Source organism: Gossypium arboreum, chromosome 9 (genome assembly GCF_025698485.1).
Source record: "Gossypium arboreum isolate Shixiya-1 chromosome 9, ASM2569848v2, whole genome shotgun sequence".
Taxonomy (NCBI): domain Eukaryota; kingdom Viridiplantae; phylum Streptophyta; class Magnoliopsida; order Malvales; family Malvaceae; genus Gossypium; species Gossypium arboreum.
In genome coordinates, this window is record NC_069078.1 from 78,943,503 (window position 1) to 78,969,090 (window position 25,588).

Genomic DNA, 25,588 nt, shown 5'->3' on the forward strand with positions numbered 1-25,588 from the left:
GCTTTAATTTCATTCTATTTCATCATAAACTTACAGAAATCAATCATGGTGACTTCCAATTTCATCCATGAAATCAAAAACTAATAAATTTAATAGTAGGACCTAGTTGTAAAAGTCTTAGAAACACAAAAATTACAAGAAAAAGGCAAGGATTAACTCACTTGGTGAAAAAATTATGAAATACCAGCTTATAGAACCCTCCTATGGCATTTTTAGCTGCTGGAATTGAAGAGAAATGAAGAGAAATCTAGATATTTCCTATTTAGTCCTAACTTATTTGCAATATTCCAATTTTACCCTTAATTTATCAATTTTTCTGCTGATTTCATACCCTTTCCGTCCAGCCCAAATAACTTTTGGGTCTAATTTCCTTTTAAATCCTTTCTCATTAGACTTTTAAGCTATTTAATCATTCTAGCAACTTTTACACCTATTACAATTTAGTCCTTTTCATTTAATTGACTACCCAAACATTAAAATTTCCTAACCAAATTTTAATACCACATTAATAACATTTCATAAATATTTATGAAATTATTTTTGACTCGGTTTTACGAGATAGAGGTCTCGATACCTTGTTTTTACCCAATTTCTTCAATAATTTCTTTTTCTATCTAATCACTAAATCGATAAAATTTTCCTATCAATATTTTCATACGATTTTCCTATCATATCAATTTTCAAGCAAAAATATTAAAATAAATTTCTTTTTAAATCGGATCTATGGTTACGAAACTATTGTTCCGATAACCTTGAATTTAGGCCATTACATTTTTTTTTCAAAGAAATAGAACACAGATTGAAGAAATCATTCTCGCAAATATACAAAAATCAATAAAAGCAGTAGAATACATTTCAAAGGTTTATCACTGTTTTTTTCCCCATTTTTATTTTTTCATTCAAATTCGCATTATAAATACGAAATATAAGAGTAAGTGGGAGAAGCTCATCGGAGTTGCGTCGCGCTCGCAACATTGGAGGGCCCTGCTTCATTGGTCGCAAGCGATTTTCGGAGAAGTTGAAGGCTTGGCATTAGCCTTTCGACGAGGAACAGAGGGGAGAGCAAAATGGGGTTCTCAAAATTTAGAGTTGTTTTTTAAACAAAGGGTAAAATGGTTTAAAAAATGGGTTAAGTAATTGGAATAAAACAACACCGTTTGGTGTTGGACCCACACAATTTGGCTTAAAGTGGGAGATTTGCGCATTGAGTCCTCCCCTTTTGCGCTGACTTGTAATTAAAATTTGTTTATATTTTCCTTGTTTTTTAAATTATCCCTGAAACTTGCGCGCCATTTCAATTTAGCCCGCGCCTGGGCACAACATTTTGGGATTTGGACCATTTCCGCTTTTGGTCCCCGCGCACTTGCGTGCATTGTGCTTTGGCCCTTATCTCACTTTCCATCTTTTTTATTTATTAATTGTCTCTTTAGGTTTGCTCTTATTTCAATTAAGTTTTAGTTCATATCTTATTTTATTTTATTTTATATATATTATTTTAATATATATTATTTTGAATTATTTTATTGATTTTGCACTGTTCCAGTTTGCCATTTTATACTTTTTTTTGTTTTCTCTCCTAATTATTTTATTTCACAATTTATTTATTTTAAAGTCTTCTTCTATATTCTTCTTTTTCTAACGATATTTTAATGCTATTGTACATACATTTACATTTTTTTAAATTCTAAATATATATCATTGATTCATACTGTTTTATGTAAATATTGTTCTTTTAAATGTATTTAGATGTATATATATCTTCTTTCAATTTATTTATGTATATATTATTGACATTAAGTTTTTTTTCATGTATATTATGTATTTAGATAGATATATATTATTTTGTATATCATTTGCTTTTTTACTTACATTATTCATTTAGAAATTTCATTTATACATTTCTTTTATATATATTATTATCTTTATTTTCTTGGTCTATTTTAAACTTTCATATAGATTACTTGTTCCAAGTTTTATGTATATTGTTTGCATATTGATAATCCTAAATTACATTTCCTTTGCATCATTCATTTGTTTATTTGTTTTAGAAAACTTGTTATATATTATTTGTGTTAATTTACTTGATATATCTTTAAGTTCGCTTTTAATTCATTAGATGTTAATATTGGTATATGTATAATATATGATATGTTGCCGTTGTATGCTTCAAATTTGTTCCTTTCAAAATTCCATATTATGACTATTCATTTGTATAATATTTTATTCATGTATATAGACTTCGTTTTTCTTATATTATCGTAGTGTCGTTCAAATTTCAGCATTTTAATCAATATTGGTCGTCTCATTTTTATTCCAAATAAAACAAATAAAAAGCATTTTGAGTCGGTCTTATAATCTATCAATTTTAAAAAAACTTCTAAAACAAAGGCAATGTTTGGCATTTGGAAATTTGAGAAATCGTGCCCTAACGTGCTGAGTTTCAATTTTTTGCTTGCCCAAAATAGTCAAACATTCCTTTAAAATTTCATTCATGTTTTCTAAATTTTAAAATAAGGTAATGTTCTATGTTTGGAAATTCGAGAAATCGTGCCCTAACGTGCTGGGTTTCGTTTTTTCATTGGACCAAATAATTGAATACCCTTTTCGTTGCGTTTTGGAAGTCATGAGGTGATCTCAGTTTTTGGAGACTTAAAATATCGTGTCCTAACGTGCTAGATGTGATATTTTATTTCTTTGGAACGAGTGAATCTTAAAATCCAATTCGAGTTGATCACACATTTTTAAAGGAATCGTATTTTGGCAATTTTTCTTTAAGTTTTCAACGATAGGACATTAAATAAGCAATTGGTACCAATTTTGGGCGTTACGAGGGTGCTAACCCTTTCTTGTGCGTAACCGACTCCCGAATCATTTCTCTCAATTTTCGTAGACCTAAAATTATTGTTTTAATAAATCAAATATTTTATTAAAATGATCAATCTCAAGATGATCCGATTACATTTCAAAAAGATCGGTGGCGACTCCATAATTCGTTTTTAAAGTCGATCCCCATTTTTTTCAAACTTTTAAAAATGGTTTCGACAAGACAATTAAATATATTTTCTCATATATTCTAATACGATAGAGTTGACATGACTTTTAATAAATTGAAATTAGGTTGAGAAAATAATTTAACTGGAAAAAATAATTAAATTAATATTTTAGAAAATAAAAAAACGGTTATTATGTTAATTAAAAGTTTAGATAACACATATAATTATACTTAATATTAGAGATAGGCCCAATAAAGCCATTTTGCAACATGATGGGTGATAACCCTAGATCCCAAGCAGGAGTGTTGTCACTCCCTATTCTTAGATACGAGAATTATTGTATTTTTTATTAAAATGTTGTTATTTAATTATCTATTTTAAGTAAAATTTTTCTATCTTTTTCTTATAAATAAAAATGATGGGTTGAGACAATTTTGAGTGTTGTTACTTTGTTAGAAAATAGTGTCAGTTTATTTAAAAAATAAATTTTATTTTCTTGAGAGTTCAAGTTTTGGTTTTCTATAAAGAGAAGTTTGAGCTCGCACTCCATAGTCTAAGTAAGTCGAGATTTAATGATAACAGAGAAAATAATTTGATAAAAAGTCAAGAAACAACCTAGATCACCTCACTCAAAGTACAAATACTAATCCAATTTAAGATTTATTATTTTAAATATAATGAGATTCCAAAAAATAATAATTTTCATTAACATTTCACACTATTTTCTAAATTAATTTTTCCAAATAACTATTACATGCGGTTGTGCTCTTACTCAAGGAACAAAATGCCTACCACTATGCTCTTATTAATAAGGAAAATGAAAAGGAAAGGATTAATTTAATCGTCGGATGATTGAAGCTCACAAATGCAAATGGTCCAAGGGAATGATGATCGCCGGGAGTTATGCAAAGAGATAAACAGATGGGCAAGAGCAATACCGGTCTGCAGACTATACATAACTACATTTTATTTTTATGTTTAAGAGCATAAAAAATCCTCAAATTTTTTAAGAAAAAAGTAATTAAATTCTTCTCTTTTTTTTTCACTCAATTGAGTATTTGAATATTCAAAATACATTAAAAATACCCTCAAACTTCTTCAAAAAGCCATTAAGCCATTCTTTTCCTTTTCACTTAAAATTTCAAAATGTATAAAAAGACCCTCAAAATTTTTCAAAAGGCAATTAAGCCATTGTTCTTATTAAAAATTAGAAAAAAATTATAAAAATAATAAATTTTAGAAAAATTATTAAATTTTGATAAAATATAAAAAAATTAAAATTTATTAAAATTAGAATTTTTTATAAAATTGTAAAAAAATAAAAAATTGTAAAATTTTATAAAAATTATAAAAAATTAATGGCCCTTAGTTTTTTCAATCAAAGTCATCACGTGTTGTAATCTGACATGAAATGTGATTTAAAAATGATAAAAAATAAAAATCAATAAAAGTTACATAAAAGTTATAAAATATTTCTTTTGGTACTATAATCTTTATAATTTTTTTACGAAATTTATATTTCTTTACATTTTGTATAATTTTCTTACAATTTATAAAATTTTAAATTTTTTATATTTCTATATATTATATAATTTTTACTATTTTATAAAATTTAATACTTTTTACTATTTTTAATAAATTTTAACATTTTAATTTTTATTAAAATTCAATAATATTTATAGCTTTTATTTATTTTAATTTTTATAATTTTTTCTAATTTTTAATAAAAGTAGGGGCTTAATTGCTTTTTTTGAAAAAGTTTGAGGGTCTTTTTGATACAATTTGAAAGTTCAAATATCCAATTGAGTGCAAAAAAAGTAGGAGCTTAATTGCTTTTTTTGAAAAGGTCTGAAAACATTTTTAAGCATCTTGAAAATTTAGTTACCCAAATGAGTGTAAAAAAAAAAAGGAGCTTAATTGTTTTTTTTTTTATTTTAGGGTTTTTTGAACCCTTAGGACTTATTTTTATTAATCGGGTAAAAACCCATTACTTTACTTCAACATTACACTATTACTTAAGTTGGCTTATGTATTTAAATGAATTAAATTGTAAATATTCGATAATTTATTCAATTTAAAAATTAAGGCATTTGAAAATGTGGGTAAAAAGATTTATTCAATATTTTTAATTTTGAAATTGAATAAATTGTTTATCTTAAAAAATTGAAGTAATTTAATCTAGTCAATTTTTAAGTGAGCAATTAAAGACAGTTAATCACGACATTAATATTTTTCATCAATTGTATATTATTTTTATCGATATAATAGTAAATTTAACCTCGATATTTACATATTTTATCAATTTATTTTAATTCTAAAAAATAAATTTAATATCAATATTTACACAAATATTTTAAGTTAAATTTATTAAACTGAAATCAAATTAACAAAATGTGTAAACTTAACTAAACTTATTATTATATACTAATAAAAAGATGATTTAATTAATTTTAAAAATTAATTTATTGAATATTAAAATGAAGAGATACGGGAGAGATTATTTTAGGTGTGAACTTATGCAATCAAACATTTTGGGAAAAATGTTTTCCTAATTTACCAGTGTTTGTTTGACTAAAAAGGTTTTAATGTTTTCCTGATTTTCCAGTGTTTGTTTGACTGAAAAGGTTTTACAAATGGAAGACACGGGTAAAATGGCTTTGGATTTTTTTTGTAAGACATTTTCCCAAAAATCTTCCTCCAATCTCACTAATTCATCCGTTCTTCATTTCCTTCTCCTTCTTCATGCAGGTAACTTTTTTATGCTTTGTATTTCATGTTTTTGTCGTCTCTGTCACTCAAATCTTCTTCTTCCTTTTTTTTTTTTTGTTGAAGAATCTGTTTAGATTTTTCGCATCTGTTTGTTCTGTTTGGATTTTGCATCTTTCAACTGCTTCTTTCTTTAATTTCTCCAATTGGAAGAACGAGAAAGATTACCCACTGTCATTCGCTTGACTGGGGTGAAACTTTCCCCCATTTTGTACATTAGTTCTAATGGGGGAACTGGGAGTGAGGTAGCAATTCTAATGGGAAACTTTCCCCCAATTTGCGAGTTCTATTTTAGTGAGATTGTTAACTTTTCTGATTTCATGCATTGGTTCCTCTATCTACTTAACATTGGTAATGAAGTTGTAAAATTCAATGGTAGTTTCAAACCTAGAAGATTCTGTTGATTATTCATGTGAGGCATGGACATAAGAACAACACATTTTAGTTTCTTTGCATGATGGATTTGCTTGCATGTGCTATAGTTCAATGAGCATGGCATAAGAACCAGCTTATTCTATGATTTATAACATTTAAAATGCTCAAGTTTTGGGTGTAAGCCTTTTGACTGTGTTTATGGTGATAACCAATCGAATTAGCTTTATGTCATCAAATTCTGTCATTTGCTATGTATGAGGTGCATGTGTTAGTTATTTGCAACTTTTGGGGCTGAAACATTTTGCATTATGAATATATTAAAGTTGCACAAAGTGGGTTAAAATTTACATACCGAGGCTTTTCATATAAAACAAGTTGCAAATGATTTGATAAAAATATTTACATACAGCTAAATGCACACCTTATCATTACTAGAAGCAGAAATTTAAATATTACCATATTGTAATGTCAAATGTTAAAAGATCCATAAACAGCTCACCATATGTTTACGGAAGTTATTTTTATGTTAAGATGATTTGTTGTAATTCAAGAACTCTGCCACTGGTATTTGCTCAAGTAATTCCCTTAATTCCCCAAACCCTCAGCTTATTCCTTTGTATTTAATCTCCCATATGTGTTTCCCAGGCTGCTACTAGAATTTTAGCTCGCCAACTTGTACGACTGCTTCAACAGATAACTAATTTGTAGGGGAGTCCTGCCCAAATTAGAGGTGTCGCAACTCATACACAGGTTGAGTTTCTAAAATAAATCATTGGTTTTTGGGGTGGTTAAAGTTTGTACGCTAGTATCTCATATTTCATTTTATGTGCTCACAGGCATTATATGCCAACACCTCGATTTCTACTAGAATGAAAGGAGCAACTAAGGCAATGGTTGCAATGAACAAGGTAGGTACTTAAAACCTTGCTTTGGTAAATGTTTTTCAATTTTTTTTTATCAACCGTGAAGTCGTTTTGAAACAAAAAATCGTGTGTAGACTAAAACATAATGGATATGACGATTCTCTCTTCATACAGTCTTTAACCTTGACAACATACCTAGAAAGTGATGCAGTGTAGACTAGCACATAAGAAGTCTTGCGAACATGACGTTGACTGCTAACAATTAATTAAGATCAATTCACTTTGTCCTCAGTGCAAGGATGCTTACATTTTTGGTTCATATAGAAATCTTTACAAGAAAAAATTAGAGCTTGGATCAGCTTGTGCGAGTGTGTTTTATGTTCTAGTAATGTTTGTTTGGATGTATTTTTTACAGATAGAGATGATGTCGGAAGCTATTGATGAAACTTTAGATAAAGATGAGGCCGAAGAGGAAATGGAGGAGCTCACCAACCAGGTGAGATATTTTATTTACTGATATATATTTGTTTTAATTTCTTCTTTTGTTTCATTGCCATTGTTCCCATTAAGTTTTTCCCCTACTACTCTAATTTATAAGCTTTTAACTGATCAGGTGCTTGATGAGATTGGTGTGGATATTGCTTCTCAGGTTGGATTCTTGAAATTGACCTTATAAAGAAATTTTTGTAACATGCTTCGTTTTTCTAATTACAAGAATGTGTCGATAAAGGCTTAACCTTATCCCATTCTTTTAACAGTTATCTTTGGCTCCAAAGGGTCGGATTGCATCAAAGAATGCTGCTCTCCTAGTTAATGTCAAGTATGTATGACTTTTTGTGAGCAAAAGTTTCATAATTCAAAAATTTTTGTTATGCACTATAATATCCTCTAGATAGGTCTGCGTCTGTTAATTGAACTTAAAAAACTTGAGCATTCTTTTCTTTGATCATTCACAAAGTACCCTACAAACAAACCATGTGATGTTTGGTAGAGTACGAGACTCTTTAGTTCAAATGATTAGGGTCTGATCCCTGACAGCTTCATATCACTGTATATTCCACTCCCACTAACCCCCAGCCTACACCCCCAATGCTTTCTTTCCATACCTAGGAGATTATTATTGAACTAAGGGTATTACCTGAAATTGATGTTTCTAAAAATTGTAATTCAAATTTTATGGTCAAATTAGATAGAAGGTACTGTACTATGCATTTTTGTCTGATTTAGTCCTTTTGTTATAATTTGATCATTTCTAGTCCTTCTAGTATGGCATTATCTGAGACTGATGTTTTTAAAATTGTTTTATGAAAATCCAATTAGCATGAAAGATCGACTATTTAAATTTTTAGGTCAAAATATATAGGTCTTATACTGTGCATTTTTGGTGACTTTAGTTCTACGATAATTTGGTCACTTATTTTTTAAAAAACCTATGATATTATCTTTGGCATTTTTGGTACAATTTGATGAATAATTATACATTTTCTCCATTTGATAGTTTTTTCTTTTAATGTGTGAAAAAATTGTGTATACAAAATATTATGTCTCATCATCACAAGAAAAAAATAAGTCATCAAATTATCTGCTCAAGATTGAAAATACATATTTTGGAAAGTAAAGGAACTAGAAATGATCATTATAGTGGAGAGACAGAATTTGACCAAAATTTTATGTTTTACTTTGTTTTTCGAAAGTGTTGTGTATGGTGAGAGTATATTACTCCACCTTCACACAAATCCTCTAGAAACATTTTCACGTTGGGCACACACCAGAGTTTTGACAAATCTTGTTGGTAATTTGGTGCAGGTCCGAGCCTACCACTGATGTTGATGATCTTAAGAAAAGATTGGCATCTCTACGACGACTTTGATGACAAAAAGAAAGGAAATGTGTAAATGATATGAAGTACAAAACAAATTCTATATATTTATATATTATATTCATGAAGGACTTAGCTGAAATTATATATATGTTAGATAATGACTCGAAACTTCCTTAGATTGATGATTTATCTGCTATTTTTATAGTAGTTGTTTTACTTTAAATTTTGCTCCATTTTTGTGCCTATAGATAGCTCAATTTCTATTTGCTTTTCTTTTTCTTTTCTCAATTGGATGCATTTTTATTTGAGTCAATTTGGATTTATATAAAGTTAATATGTAATTTTTGAGTTTGACTTCAATAATTAAATTGGTATTTGAACTATTTTAATTTTATATTTAGAGTGCTTTTCCCAAATATTCATTGTAATGGTTTAACATCAAATTGAATATTGAAATTGAATTAAGATATTAAATTGGGACAAAAATGGTACCAAATTAAACATCAATGTAGACTTAGGTATCAAATTAAACATATAAATATTGATATATATATTTTTACTTTTTGATATTGGTTAGTCATTTAAATTTTTTAGTTTTAAGTACAATTAGGATTACAATTGTAATAATAAATAATATATATTTAAATAACTATTATCATAATTAATCATTACAAAAGATGATCATAATTTAAATATATATAACATAAATTTATTAATATATATAATAAATTCAATTAAATAATAAAAATATAATAAATTTTAAATGTATATTTGTTTAATTTAAAATAACTTTTATGAAATATTTTCAGGAAATCAATTAAACAACTAAAAATATTTTTTACAGATTTATCTAAACCTCCCAAAAAATAAATTATTTTCAAAAAAAATAAATTATTTTTCAAAAAATATTTTATTGGCAAATGAATTAAGCATATTTTTGAGAAGCAACTCTTCCCACGAACACATCCGTAAACTAGTTTAAAAAAAAGAACAAAACTGTAAACGTGTTGGGTGGTCCATTTTCCACTTACCAACCCCATTGATTACCGGTTTATGAGATTTCATGGAATGTCCCTCCTTCACCCAATCACATAATGCCAACTTCATTTTGATCAAAGAAATGGAAAAAAGAAAACGTAATGTTTCATAACCTTGGATTTGATCCATGTGAGCACCAGATCCCAGATCTTTCCTTTTAGTAATGAATCCTATAGATGTTGTTTGTTAGGATCTAATTTTAGCTTTTTTTGTCCCCCTTTGTTTCATTACTAAAAATTCTCGAATCTCCAGAGGAAATTTCTTTTTTTTTTCTTTATTAAGAACAAGAAAGAGAAAGAAAAAAGCCAAAACCATCAGTGTCTTCTTTAATGCTCTCAACATAGTTTTAAGTTAAAAAACTACTTTCAAGGTAAAGTCTTCTTCTTTTTCTTCATTAAGAATTTTTTAGCGATCTGGGGTTTCGTTTTTTGGCTTAGATTTTGTGTTTTGTTTATCTTTATATCAATTTCTATCCACGTTTAAAATTCTGGGTATTTGTGGGTTTTGCTTCTCATCGACATCCTCTTTGCATAGTGGTAAATTTCTTTTATGTTTGATTGTTCATGTAACTATTATATTTAGATGGAAAACTATAATTTGTAACCATTGGTTCAGTGTGTTTTGGGATCTGATTAGGTTCGTCCGGGTCCAGAAGATTCTAAGAAAGTTAATGGTATTTATTGCCTAATTTGGTAATCGGTGTACATTAAGGTGCATTTGGACTTTATATAGGTTGCATGAAAAGCCCTTTTTGTCTTTCTCCATCTCTATGTCTCTTCGCTCTAGTCCTTCTTCACTGAGGTGATTCCCTAAAATGTTCCTTACCATTTAAGGTGGTTAGGGTAGAAAGTTTAGTGTAGTTAGGTTTTCCGTGACCCTGGTGATCATCAATTAGAAATTGTTTAATCAAGTGAGGTACTCGAATAGTTCCTTCTCCTCTTTTCTTGCAGATTTTGCAGAGTGGGAATAGATGGGAAGTTGTTGCCAAAAATGAAATGTAATAGTAAAAGATTCCCAACCTGGGGTAGGAAAAGAAAATATGATGAGGAAAAGAAAATATGATGTAATTGGTATCACCATAAATATTGGTCACCAGTTAAAGATTAGAGATTGTTACTGACTATTGTCATCTTCATTAGTAGCTCTTTTTCCTTCCAATAAAATTACTGATGCAATTGGTTTTTCTCATATGAAGCACATAGATTGTTTCTTATACAGAGGTTCTTTACAGTTCTTGCCCTCAATATGATCAATGATGGTAGTTTAGAAGGAAATGGTTGCTCAACCTAAAGCAAATGGAAACCAATGGTACTAATCACCATTCCCGTGAAAATCGCCCTTCAACGGGTTCAAATAATGCTAACAGAGGTCAATCCACTGAGAAGGAGGTTTTTGTTAACCAGGGTATGCTTCTATTTAAGCCTTTAAGGTTATCAATTTTCTCCTAGGAAGCCTCTTATTCTGTTGAAGCCAGCCTTCCATGCAACTCTTTAATAGTAGAACTGCTTTTTTGATATCTTACTGGAATTAGAAGAAAGTAGTTTAGAACTGAGCGTACTCAAGCTTCATGCCTTAATGTAATTTCCTGCATTATTTTGTAAGAAGCCATTTTAAATCTTATATATTGCTATTATACAGCTAGGATGTCTGCTCACATGCAATGAATCCGTTTTAGTGTTCTTGGTTTATTGTGGTCAGGGTAACTGGGGAATCAAATGTTTTCCAGAAGCTAGTTCTAGATATTGGGCTTGGAAATCCATGTTTTTTAAATGAGTAAATTTAGCTTAAAACCTTTTCCGGGTTTGTGTGTCTTTATCTGAATATGAACTTCAGTAGCAGAAACTTTATCAACATGAGATTGGTGTGAACTTGCTATGGCGTTGCGAACTATCTGGACTTATGGTTGTTGGGGTGTATGAGATTTCTCAATAAAGGGTTTATGCACGAATATGATTTGTGGTCATTGCTTATGGGGACTTTCATTCCGCAAAATTATTGCTTTTATTGAAGTCCAATATGAGATTACTGAAATCCATATTTTAGTGTTATTTTTTTACAACCTTAATGTGAGTGTTTTGTTACTTATTTGTTAAAAGCAATTCAAACCAGAGTTCTATTGGAGGTAACGTGTGGAATCTTAATGTGCAGCTCAAATGACTTGGCATGAGGTTAGAAGACAGTGGGCCGGGGATCAGTCTCAAAAATCAAAAAGAATGCCCCGGGAACCAATAATGAGGTATATGCCTCGAGTTTCTTCCTACTCAAGATATTAAATATCATAGTGATTTTTTGTTCAACTAAACTCTCAAAACCTCGCTTTTATGTTCATGAAACAGCAAGGAATTCAACTTTTAATTCTTAGCATCTTTATAGTGCATTAGCTACGATCTCATGCTGCTTTAACTCGGCTTTTGGGCATTTGCTTTCTTTTCTGCTTTGTTAGAATCTCTACTTGAAAGTAATTGGTACTACTAGTGATATTATTTTATGAACAGTTTGCTGATCACTCTTTATCAGAATATTAGCTCTCCAACTCTCGTGTTGTAGGATGGGCTCGTGAATTCTTGTAACCAAGCAATGGATATCTTTTCGAGATGCTACTTTAAGCCACCTCTTGGACATGACCCTTCCCTTTTGTTATGATCCAAATATGGTGCATGAAGTTTGTCGCTACGATTAAATATGTGTTAACTAGTTAATCTACTTGCAGATGTATTTTGGAAAAAAATAAGATAAAACAGTACGAACCCAAAACCTTTTCTGTTTCTACCCTTATAGTGCAGCCACGTGCTATATTCTTTGGTTCTGGGTTTGCCTTGCATATGTTCAGTCTTTTTCAGAATGTCACGGCTACTTACTATAATATCGGTGTCTAGACATTCAGTTCCTCTCATTATTTAACCTTGGAATCACCTTTTGCAGCTGGACCACAACTTATGAAGATTTGCTTTGTTCGACCGAACGATTTCAACAGGCTATTCCATTAGCTGTAAGTGTGTCTCAGAACATCTTTCAACTTTTGGCTTCTGGCTGACATTGATGTGCCCATTCGCATGGTGAAAATGCAGGAGATGGTGGATTTTTTAGTTGATACCTGGCATGAGGAAGGCCTCTATGACTAGAAACTTGGGAGAAATCATTTTGGTTTGCAGATTGACCAAAATAGGCTGTACCCATTTTCACTTTCAAATTGATCGAATGATAGATTATGTTAGTAGCTTGTTCTTGATGGTGTTGGAGTTGAACAACACATTGTGGGGTTTTAGCTCATGTATTTGACTACTCTCCTCGATTATAATCTCCTCGTTTGATAAAATTTTAGCTGATGGATTGTGAAGGCTATCGGCTTTTTCTGGATCCCTCACTAAACCTAACCTTGCTTAACTATTTATATTGAGTTAATTGCACTAAACATCCCTAAAGTTATGACCCTCATTTTAAATTGGTATTCAAACTTTAAAATATTCTAATTACATCCTCCAGTTATCGATATTATATAAATTATGCCACTCAAGATTTTGTGTTATTTAATGGTTAAATTAATAATTTTATTAGTTTAAGGATGTGATTACAGTATTTGTATATGTTTTTTTTTTTATGAAAAGGAAAACTGAGTAATAAAAAGATTTTTACAGGAAATATTTATTTGGTGGTGGCAGTAGATTTTTCTCAATTCCATGAGTGGTTAAAAAAAAATCATATTTTCATAATAAATATTTAAAAAGTAGGATAAATTATGTTAACGTCTAATGCCATGTTAGCTACCTATTTGTACATGATAGTCAAAGAAAATCTAGTTAATGGAGTTGCTATTTGTATCAAGATTGAAGTTTTAAAATTCAAAAAATATAAAGACTATTAGGGGTAACTGTTCAATCAAATCGAGTGAAAATTCTTTTAGTTAATCGAGTTGACAAGTTTCATTTTATCATCCTAACTCGATTTGAATTTTTTTCAAATCAAGTAGAGCGAAATGAAGTTTAAGTTGGATCGAGTCGAGTGAAATTATTCGAGTTAAATGAAGAAAGTAAACTTGTCAAATTAAAATTTTGTTAAACTAATTCTATGTTAGAGCATATGATTTTGAAAACATATATATTTGAAAACTATTTTAAAGCAAAATAAGAGATAAAGTAAGATTCTTTAGTATAATAAACTTGAATTGTTAATTTACTTATTTAGGTCCTAAAATTATTATTTTAGAAAAAATTAATTTTTATATATTTTTATATATTCTTTAGAAATTTTAATTTTTATAATTTTTAAGAAAATATAAATTTTAGAATTTTAAAATATTTTAAATTAAAAAATATTTTAATTTTTAAAATTATTATTTTGGAAAAAAATTAAATTTTTATATATTCTTTAGAATTTTTAATTTTATAATTTTTAAGAAAATATAAAATTTAAAAATATTTTGAATTTAAAAATATTTTAATATTTTTGAAAAAAAGAACAACTTGCTCATTTTCAAAATTAAAAGGGACCGAAAGAGTATTTACATCAATCTATTACTTTAGTTATTCAAATTATAAAATTCAACTCGACTTGAACTCGAAATACTTATTTGAGTTGATCTGAAAAAATCGAATAACTCAAAATTCGAATTTTTTTAGTTGAATCGAGTTTTACTCACCCTTAAGGACTATGTATGATTCAATTAGAGAATAAGACTAATAACAAAATTTAACCAAACATATTTAACTACTATTGTTTAGGTTAGGAGTGAATTTTAAAATTTAAAAAGTAAAAGAACTAAAATGATCAATTCTAAAAGTATAAGGAGTAAATTGAAGAAATTAATTACAAGAGCTAAGAACTTTTAGAAAATTTCTCATGTAATAAGATTTTTTTTTAACTTTAGTGATAAATTTTACCTTCAAAAGGTTTTTTTTTTTAATCTTTAATGAAGTCATTCAGTTCGCTAATTTTTCGTCGAATTTCTTCGTTTTAGTTCTCTCTTTTTATATACTATATAGACCATTTATTTATAAAACTAATTCACTTTATTAATTAATTAAAAAATCTTAGAAAAATTAAAACCCGTGGTAAGCGGGGTTTAATGGTAGAATAAGAAAAGGACTATTGAAGAAAAGCATTGTAAATTAATGGCCGAAATGGGAGACGGTAATAAGAAAGGGTTGGATCTGCCATCCGATAAGCATGCCAACTTGAAGACTGCTTCAAAGTGATGAAGATCTCAGCCACATTCTTCTTCATATCAAGTCTTCTAAATCTCCTGTAAATGCTTCTCTTTTCAACTTTTACTCCTGGTTTACATTGAAGTTAAAATTTTTAACTCTACATGCTTAATAAAACTCTCTTTTATTTGCAGACGGTTATAAATTACGGAGCCTCATGGTATGCACACAATCTGTTTGGTGTAAAGTTTCTGTGACAAAAGAAAAAATAGGGATACAATTTGATTACTGATTGCTTTAGTAATTTTTGAAATTATCAATGTCTCAGGTGCCGTGTTTGTAGCCAGATTTTTCCTGCGTTTTGCAAATTGAGCAACCAGTTCCCCAAGCTCCCTTTCGTATACGCAGATATTGATGAATGCCCAGAAAGCACGCAGCACATTCGTTACACTCCGACATTTCATTTTTATCGAGATGGAGAAAGGGTGGACGAGATGTTTGGTGCTGGAGAAGAGCGGCTTCATGATCGCTTGTGGTTACATTCCTGAAGCAATATTTTCTGGAAACCAATGCTCTCCTCCAGTCCAAGTCCCCTTTGCTTTTCTATTTGTATCATAAATTTACATTATTGGAAACTCATGTGCATGTTCAAATTTAGATATATATGATTATAATAAATATATGTTAAATAGATTGTTTATGCTGCGATCGTATTATTTTTCATTATCATGATAAAAATTGATGGATCAAGTATACATGATGTAGATGTTTATACACCTCTGATGAAGCAGTTCTATAATAAAAGAAAATATTTTGAATTGAATAAGTAGGCAGGAAAATCTTAAAAGAATATATCCATGACAAACAATAAATGGTTGGGGAAATAAATTACCGCCTGAAAAGTAAAGAATGTAAAATGAAACAAATTGACAGATACGTACCACATGACATTATGGCTATGGTAGTAACTAGTAACTTAGGCCTTGGGCTTAAGAGGCTTAACAATCTCCCAAGTGAAATCAGGATCATCACGGCCGAAATGACCATAAGCAGCAGTCTTTTGGTACCTAAACTTTCCTCCTCTCTTCAAGTCGAGATTGATAGAGATCATTCCCGGCCTGAAGTCAAAAGCTTCCTTGATTAATGCCAAAATATCCTTGTCCGGAATTTTGCCTGTCTTGTAAGTGTCTACGAAAACTGACAAGGGTTCTGGCACACCGATTGCATAGGAGACTTGCACGATACAGCGACGTGCAAGGCCTGAGGCCACCACGCTCTTTGCTGCTTGCCTAACTATGTATGCACCACTGCGATCCACCTTGGTGGGATCCTTCCCTGAGAAAGCACCACCACCATGAGCACCCCAGCCACCATAGGTATCAATGATAATCTTTCGACCAGTGAGTCCTGCATCTCCATGAGGTCCACCAATAACAAACCTACCGGATGGGTTGAGGTGGAAAATAGTTTTGTCATCGAGATACTTTGCTGGAATGACAGGCTTAATGACATGCTCTTTCAAATCAGCTGCAATCTTCTCATTGGTGACAGTCTCATCATGTTGGGTTGAAATAAGAACAGTGTGAACACGAATGGGGACCATGGCTCCACCATCATTGCGATATTCAATAGTCACTTGGGTCTTCCCATCAGGCCTTAACCATGGACATGTCTTGTTCTTTCTCACTTCGGTGAGCCTGGCACCAAGTTTAGTCGCAAGCACATGGGTTAGAGGCATTAACTCAGGGGTTTCGTCTGTGGCATAGCCAAACATGTGACCTTGGTCACCAGCCCCAATTTCCTCAGGTTTCTTGGAGAGGTGACCATGAACTCCTTGTGCAATATCAGGGCTCTGCTGCTCAATGTTAACTAGAACTTTGCAGTTGTCAGCATCAAGGCCGACATCAGCTGAGGTGAACCCTATACCTCTGCAAGTATCCCGAACAATTTTCTCATAGTTAATTTTGGCCTTCGTGGTGATCTCCCCGAAGACCATAACCATGTTAGTCTTCGTGCAAGTCTCACAGGCCACTTTGCTTTCTGGGTCTTGTTCCAGGCAGGCATCAAGGATAGCATCCGAAACCTGGTCACAGATCTTGTCGGGGTGACCTTCATTGACAGACTCGGAAGTAAATAAGAAGGTATCCATATCTGCACTTCACATCATAATGCATTAGATTGACTTCACTAAAGTGAAAAATTAAGTTGACAAACAACAAAAGTGATGCAACACAGCCATAGTAATAAAATCTACAAGAAACAAAAGAAAATTGTAATTATCGTCGTCACATTGAATTCAACTTCAAATTTTCACCTTAAGAGAAACTAATGCTGTATTTCATTGGGGCTTTTGCTTCCTTAAAAGTTCCTAAAAAGGAAAATTCATTTTCAGGCTATTTATTTTCACTAAAATGCACGTGCCCGAACAACATACACGTGTTTATACATAAGATATTGGTCATATGTGTATCAAATATAAGTACGAAAGTATGATAAAAGCCGTGTTGAACATATATCCCTATCTTATTCTCACGTAGTTCCCAAGGGATGCCATGTCAGGTCAGAGGTTGAATTTCTTTACCCAAACCTAGTTTTGGCAAAGCGAGCAAAATAAACTATTTGTTTAATATTAAAAATATAGAGTAAACTATAAAAATAGTCACTTTTGTTTGTCTCATGTTACATTTTAGTCATTTATATTTAAAATGTTACGTTTTAGTCACTTATATTATTATTTTGTTACGAAGTGATCACTCTTCCGTTAAGTTCTGTTATTTCCCTAACGGTAATCCTACGTAGCAGTTCAACTAGATATTACTGAATCTGCTAATACGTACTTCATCCGGATGAAGTATGTATTAACAAATTCACTAATATGATTATATATATATATATATATATATTTATGCATGTATCACATTACAAAAACAAAATTTTAAATACTTATACCTAATAAAACATGTATCTCATTACAATAATAATTATTTTCCAAATAACATATTGTTTTATAATTTTATTTCTTATTTAATATTTTAATTTAATTTTAATAATGCATACTTTATCCGGATGAAGTATGTATTAGTAGATTCAATAATATCTAGTTGAACTGTCACGCAAGATTACCGTTAGGGAGATAATAGAACTTAACGGAAGAGTGATCACTTCGTAACAAAATAATAACATAAGTGACTAAAACGTAACATTTCAAACATAAATGACTATTTTTGTAGTTTACCCTAAAATATAATTGACCTTAAATATATATTTCTTTAATTATAAAGTAACAATCAAGTAAAATAGGATCGACTTAACTCGAGGAGAATGGGTAGCTAAATCCTGGCTACATTCACTAACCAATTAATTAAAAGTTAATGTAGTCGGTAAATATTTTGCTTGGTATAAGAATTATACAAACTCTACATTAATTAATAGAAGATGAGTTTGCCACATGGATTCAAATCCTAGCCAGTACACACAAGTTCATAGCTCGCAGGCAATTCACAGAACTTAAATCATGCAATCTTCTTCTTCACAACCAAACATTTGCAGTTTATTTCAAAAAGACAGCTTGCTTTTGCATTGAACCTACACTTTCCGAGAAAGCGAAAACCACAAAATCATATCACAGAAATTGGAAATGAAACAATTTATCGACCTAGAAACATATTACCATTCGCATTCCAAATCTACAATGTTTATCTAGAAAAACAAAATTTAGAACAAATTCAAATAAAAAATCTGCGAGAATTTAGTAAAATAAATAAATAGAAGAGAAAGAAAAAGAGGGGATAGGAAGAGACTACCTTGATTGAGATCTGAAAGAAGAGAAAATTAGATTGAAATGATAGGAGGAAGTGAAATATAGGGAAAAAATGGGATTTTATTTATAGACCCGAATAACGAGTCGTTTGATTAGCTCTCGATTCCCCGCTCTTTTCGGTGCTTGGCTCTTTTAATTTTCTGTATAATTTATCATCGCCGCACAAAATATCATCTCCTGCTTCTCATCACTGATTTTTGGAGACGGCATCCACCGTTGATATTTAAGGCTACAGAGATGCAACGGTAATGCGTAGGGTTTAGTGTTCGAATAAAATTCGTATTAATTGAGATGATGATTTTATTTTATTATTTTAATTTGATTAAAATTTTTTGAATAATTTTTAAGTTGAAATGAAAAGTTAAAAATAATAGAAAAAAAAAGATAATTAATATGATAATTTTGATTTGAAAATTTATTTATTTAATGATACTTAAACTTATCATTATGATTTTTTTAAAAGATAAATATTTTAATATATTTAAGATTTTATATATACTTATAAAATATAACATTTTAAAATTTTAAATTATTTTGTAAATTATTTTCAGAGACACAAGAGGTATTTACACTAATTTATTATTCGAACTATTTGAATGATTAAATTCAATTCGATTCAAAAAATCAAATTATTATCTTAATTTATTCAAAAAATTGAATAACTCAAATAACTTAATTTGATTAATTTTAATACAATTTTTTTTTTCAATCAAATTGAATTGAGTTTGCTCGTTTTCTAAGATGGATAAACTTCCGGGCTTAGCATTTTTATGGGGTTTGTGAGAAATGGGTCCGACCTGCACCCACATTTGACGGTTCCGTACTTGTCTGGCTCAGATCCATTTTTCTGTTGTTGTTACGACGTCAATGTTATGGGTTGGGCTTCGCCTGTTTCTTTGATTTGTTTTACCACAACTTATGTCCCATTCTCAATCTCAAATACTTTCTAAAAAAAGAAATTGTTTCTCAATCAAGTCACAAAGTAAGCCATATATATTTTGTTAATAAACAAATTAGTTGAAAGGAGTTGAGGATTTATATTATAAAAATTTCATATTGATTTGTAAGCAGGTGTAAAGATTTAAATTATGATTTTTCATGTCATATTTATCGTGATTATGAATGTAACAAATGTTATCATAATCAATTATAATAAATATTTATATGTTCGCAACAAGAAAGCTTATTACTTTTTTATGAACTATCTACAAGTACACAAAGATGAACTGACCTTCAACTGCTAGAAAAAATTGAGTGCAGTTTCAGTTAAGTCGCACAAGGAAATGTGCAAGGTAATGCCAAATGAAATCACAGATTTAATCCTTGTCAAACTATATTAAAATATGAATCCTGATGAAACTGAAAACACCCCTTATCCATTGTAGAGATAAAAAGGGAAGAGAAAAACCAGACGAGCGTAGGGTGACGGTGGTGTGGGGTGGGGCTAGGTCGGTTATTTTGGTAGATATTCAGGCCATTTCCTTGCCCTAAAAAGATATTGTATTATTTATTGGTAGTTTGAAACCTACAAATTGTAGCTCAACTTCGAGACTATATATGCTTTTCACATTTGCAACCAAAATAGAATCAAACCCACAGCATGCAACCATATCTAATTATTCATACAACCCATTTTTTCTTGTTCCAAAAAAAAAAAAAAAAAAAACCTCATTTCATGTAAATGATCATTTTCTTCTAGAAAACTCATTCTTTGGGAAAAGATATTGACATTGGCAATTTGCTTTTAAATATTGTTGTAAGCCAGGTTGGAAAGGGAGAGCAACATGTTTGATCATAGAGCATAGAAATTAGTGCTTAAAAAGTCATTGGAATGAATTTATTAGGGGGAAAGGAAAAACTCAATTTGAAGAGACAGAAGTTTAAGACTTCCTACACACACACTTATATAACGTTTAGGAAGGGAAGGTAATGAAAAGATGGCACCAACCACATTTTCAATAACTTATAATATGAAAACCTTCATATATTATATACTTATATTAAATATTTAATTCAATCGACCACACTTTTATAAAATAGAAAATATATTTTATCTTTTCTAATTCTAATAAAATAATACTATAATAAAGCTTCAACTTATGTCATATGATTTTTAATTTTTAACCTAATCATTTCAGTCAAAGTATCATTTGGTATTAAAATAATCTTTTTATAAATATCTTTTTCATAGTTTTTTTTCACCACCTTGTGAGTGCAGTCTAATATGAGTTAATTAAAAATTAATTTATTTGAGAAATTATTAAAATAAATTTTTATACACAAAATAATAAATATTAATATAAGAGTGTTTTCGTCTTCATCTTTTCATTTTTTGATAAAATAATATTATATAAGATTTACACTTGACCTTTTATAAATTTTAAATTTCTAACTTAATTATTTCAATCAAGAACTCAATTGTTTTTAGTATAAAATTTTTATAAATATAATGTTTAAATGAATATATTATAATTTAATGTTATATAAATAAATTTGCTTTTAATACCCAAAATTAAAAATTTTAATGGTTCAAATTAACTAGAATAAAATATAGCCACATAGTTTATTTATTTATTTGTTTATCGCAATCTGATTATAAAATTTAAAATTATAGTGATGGTGAATATATAGATTTAACATTATGGTCGGCCCACAAGTTTATCAAATTATTAAGGTGGAGAAGAAAAATTATAGGAATCAATCAAGGTCAGATTTTGTTTTAAGTGAGTAATATTTAAAGGAAATGGGCCATATATTAGAGTTATAAATCTTGGTGATAAAGTCTTTCCCCAATCAACATCAAAGTACAATAAATGACAATTACATGTAATGCATTGTATGAAGACTAAAATAAATGAGGTTACCTCTTAAATTACATTATTACCGCGTGGTTTTAAGTGTCATAATCCAATAAAAATAAAAATTAAAAAAACTTTTTAGAGTTAATTGCATCACACATCTCTAAATTATAATCTTCTTTTAAATTGGTCACTAAATTTTAAAGTGTTCTAATTACGTCTTTAAATTAATTACGTTTTTAAATTATCAATGTTATATCGATAAGGTCCATTTGTTCATGTCATATTTCATGTAGTTAATTTAAAATGAATTTTTTAAATAAATAGAATGTTGGTGCATAATGTTTAAAAGTAAAACTAAAAATAAAATAAAACTAAAAAAGACTAAAAGATAAAGCTTCTATGAAAACTCCAAAAACTTCAAAATTAATATTTTGAAACATCTAATTTACAATATCTATTTAAAATTCTCATTTTAAGTTATGTCACAGAAGATCTTATATGTCATTGTAGCGACGTAAAAATTTTAGTTTGGGGTCGCTAATTGTGGCGATTAAAAACTTGGAAATTGAAATTTGATTTAAAATAAACCGAGTCGCCACGATCTTTTTATAGGTGTGATCGGACACCTTATAAATTTAATTTTGAAATGAAAAGGATGAATTTAAGTCCACGTTAAAATCCGAAAAAAATAGGGTTCGAGTCGATCACGCTTGAGGAAGGTATTAGCACCTCATGACGCCCAAAATTGGTATCTCATAAACAAGTGTTGTCTTGATTTTCAAAATATGAGTTCAAAGTAATATTCAATTGTGATCCAATTCAAAAGACGAAAACTTTCAATTTTTTATTTTGAGAAGGATATACCGTGTTAACACGGGCCTAAAAATTCCATCCAACATAGCGATGAAACTTACGGCCTAATGTCACATCGATATATTGCCTCACTTATTTAAAAACAAGAATAAGATTTTCGAAATAATGCTAAGCAAATTGATGCGAAATAAAGATAACTAAAGGATCTAGAAATATATTGAGGCGAATAACGAGTGTGACAGTAATATAAGAAAACAACAATAATACATGCAAGATTAAATGTAATAATAGTATAAGATACGAGAAAACAATAAATATACGTATATATAAAAAATGATATTAAAAGTATGTACGTAACGTACGTGAGAAATATACATATATACATAATATATTTAATATGAACATATACAATATACATATATAATAATATACATGAAATAGTAAAGAATACATAACTAATAATATAAAAGATATATACACATACATACAAATGTATGAATAGTAAAGAAGTATACAATAAAGAACATTAAAAAATATATATGTATAATATAAATATAGAAATATACACATACATTAGAAATAATAATATGAAAGAGAAAACCATTAGTATATTTCATAAGTACATACATGCATATATATAAATAACAGTATTAGAAATATATAATATAATATTAGAAACACACATAAAAATAGGATATAAAAATATAACTAATAATATTAAAAAAATATGTATAACATATAATATAGGAAACTTATATACATAACATGTATAAAAATATATATAGTATGATATTAAGACATTTACGTAATATACATATTAGGAATAAATAACATCTAATAATATTAATAATAACATAAAAATAATAATGAAATATATAAAACAAATACGATATAACAATAATATTAAAATAAAGTAATTGAAATAGTACCATATAAATGTATGAATATATACATATATAATATACATATATTAATATTGATAATGATGCTAAAACTAGAAACAACAACCATTAATAATAATGATACTTAAAAAAAACAATTAATATATTAATAAAAATAATAGTAACAATATTAGTAATATGTAAAAAAGGAAAATAAACGAAAAAGGATTAAATCGGAATAAGAACAGAATTTCAGGGCGAATTTAAAAAGGGATAAAGAAATAAAGGACTAAAATGGACACGCGTGAAAACAACGAGGACCAAAAATGCAATATTCTCTATTACCAAAACGCGGCGCAGCACGGAGGGACTAAATTGATGAACGGGCAAAAACTTTGGGGCCAAATTAAAATATTAAAAACCTGATCGTAAAATAGCAAAAATGCGGAAGGGCCGATCGCGCAATTAGCCCTTCCGCTTCAAAAACACGCGGACCCTGGCCGGACGGGTCGGGTCGACTCGACCCGCATCAAAACGGCGTCGTTCTTTTGTTTAAATCTGGGTACCAAAACGGTACCGTTTTACTGGGCTATAAATAGCCTAAAAACCTGAAAAAAAAATCATTTAAAGGGAAGAAAGAAAAAAAGAAGAGAGAAAGGAGGGAGAAAGGAGAGAGGAGAGGGAGAGGAGAGGGCTCGGCCGTGGGGGCAGGTCATCGGACGGCCGCGGACCACCGTCCGTCGTTGCGTGCTGCCACCACCACTGCATGGCGGGAAGGTAAAAATCTAATTTTTTTATTTTTTTATTATTTTATATATTTTAGTATGTATGTACATGGGAAAATAGAAGAAATCAAAACACGAATAGATTCACAATCACCTTAGGTTTAGGTTCGATTTTCGTGTTTTGGTGCCTCTATTTGATATTATTCTTGCTTCTTTTGACTTCCTTATCTCACTACTTGTATTTTTGTAAAAATCTATCTTTGTATTTATTTAAAAAATGGCCGACCCTTTTACATCGGTTTGAATGGCCTTTTATAGCCGAATGTTCAAAACTATTGTTTCTTCTATTGGCTACTGCTCTATTGCTGTTGTTGTTTTATTCTCTTCTTGCAGTCTGAGCATGCCGAGCATGCGCACGAGTGTGGCGTCACGAGGACCTGTGGCGGTATGGGGTTGTTGCGGTGGGGTATGGGGCTTGTTGTAGTGGGGTATGGGGTGGTTGTAGTGGTTGCGGCACAGAACCAAATAGGGGGGACTTAGGGTTTTTTTTTTTTTTATATTATTTGGGTCTTTTAGTTTTAGGTTTGGGCCTGGGGTAGTTGGGCTTCGGGTTTAGGGGTTTTTAAGGGGTTTAGTATTTTGTAAATGGGGTTTTAAATTGTAAATGGGATTGGGCTGAAATTGGCCTAGTACAGTCATTTTACAACTGAATTAAGATTTTAGTAAAAAAATGATCTAACAGATATAACATCGATAGTTTAGGAACGTACTTAGAACAATGTAAAATTCAAAAATCAATTTAAAATGAAGGTCATAGTACAATTTAGTCAAACTTTTAATTTCTAATCCCTCGTACCAAAGCAGTGCATAACATGAAACTCTTTTTAACTTTTTAAGTATGGATCAAACCTTAATAAACTTAAAAATTTTGATCTATTATTTAAAATAATAAATATTTTTAAGTATAATATGTCAAATGATACTTGAATTTGGTTTCAAAATTTAATTTACCAATTAAGTATTAACTTTAGATTCTATTACTCAAATAGATACTTAAGGTTATTAGTGTTAAATTCTTAAATTTAAACCAATGGAAATAAAGCAAGTGTCTCATTTTACTTAACTTCAACCTTTCTTTTAAATGTATTTTTTAAAAAAATTAAATATATATTATTCTTTAAAATCATAAAATTCAAAAATAATATTTAAAATCTCAAAATTTTATAATATATTTAAAAATAAAATAGATAATATTTCAAAAATAAAAATAATTTTTTAAAAATATATAAAATTTCACATGTTATACCTTTTGTAATTTTTACAATATCTTTTTTTTATAATATACATTTTCTTTAAATTTTAATTTTAAAAGGATCTTCTTTACATAACATTAATAGTTTGAATATGTAGTTAAAATGTTTTGAAATTTAATAATCAATTTAAAATGAGGATAATAATTTGGAGATGTTTGATGCAATTAACTTTTATATATATATATATATATATATATATATTCTATAATTAAATTTAAATAAAATTTTTCATCATTA

At 29.3% G+C, this 25,588-nt stretch overlaps 2 protein-coding genes and 2 pseudogenes across 7 annotated transcripts; 3 read left to right on the forward strand and 1 right to left on the reverse strand.

Annotated features, from left to right (window-relative positions):
* The first annotated feature begins 5,644 nt into the window (after positions 1 to 5,644).
* Positions 5,645 to 9,042, forward strand: LOC128280481 (vacuolar protein sorting-associated protein 2 homolog 2-like; annotated as a pseudogene).
* Positions 9,043 to 9,781: 739 nt separating this feature from the next.
* Positions 9,782 to 13,173, forward strand: LOC108450529 (uncharacterized). Of its 4 annotated transcripts, none has more exons than XM_017748201.2 (5): positions 9,782 to 10,393; positions 11,089 to 11,261; positions 12,006 to 12,093; positions 12,780 to 12,846; positions 12,926 to 13,173. In XM_017748201.2, exons 2-5 carry the CDS (start codon positions 11,153 to 11,155, stop codon positions 12,977 to 12,979), a joined length of 318 nt encoding a protein of 105 aa, XP_017603690.1. In that variant the 5' UTR covers positions 9,782 to 10,393; positions 11,089 to 11,152; the 3' UTR covers positions 12,980 to 13,173. The 4 variants fall into 4 exon arrangements, with proteins under 4 accessions (XP_017603690.1, XP_017603686.1, XP_017603688.1 ...); XM_017748197.2 differs by having other exon boundaries at positions 9,782 to 10,227; positions 11,053 to 11,261; XM_017748199.2 differs by having other exon boundaries at positions 9,782 to 10,227; positions 11,076 to 11,261.
* Positions 13,174 to 14,768: 1,595 nt separating this feature from the next.
* Positions 14,769 to 15,698, forward strand: LOC108452597 (thioredoxin-like 3-3; annotated as a pseudogene).
* A 91-nt stretch (positions 15,699 to 15,789) lies between these two features.
* Positions 15,790 to 19,091, reverse strand: LOC108471143 (S-adenosylmethionine synthase 1). Of its 3 annotated transcripts, none has more exons than XM_017748237.2 (2): positions 18,802 to 19,091; positions 15,790 to 17,149 (listed from the first exon to the last, which is right to left on the reverse strand). In XM_017748237.2, exon 2 carries the CDS (start codon positions 17,145 to 17,147, stop codon positions 15,975 to 15,977), a length of 1,173 nt encoding a protein of 390 aa, XP_017603726.1. In that variant the 5' UTR covers positions 17,148 to 17,149; positions 18,802 to 19,091; the 3' UTR covers positions 15,790 to 15,974. The 3 variants fall into 3 exon arrangements, with proteins under 3 accessions (XP_017603726.1, XP_052875377.1, XP_052875378.1); XM_053019417.1 differs by lacking the exon at positions 18,802 to 19,091 and adding an exon at positions 18,669 to 18,725; XM_053019418.1 differs by lacking the exon at positions 18,802 to 19,091 and adding an exon at positions 18,588 to 18,686.
* Between the last annotated feature and the right edge of the window lie 6,497 nt (positions 19,092 to 25,588).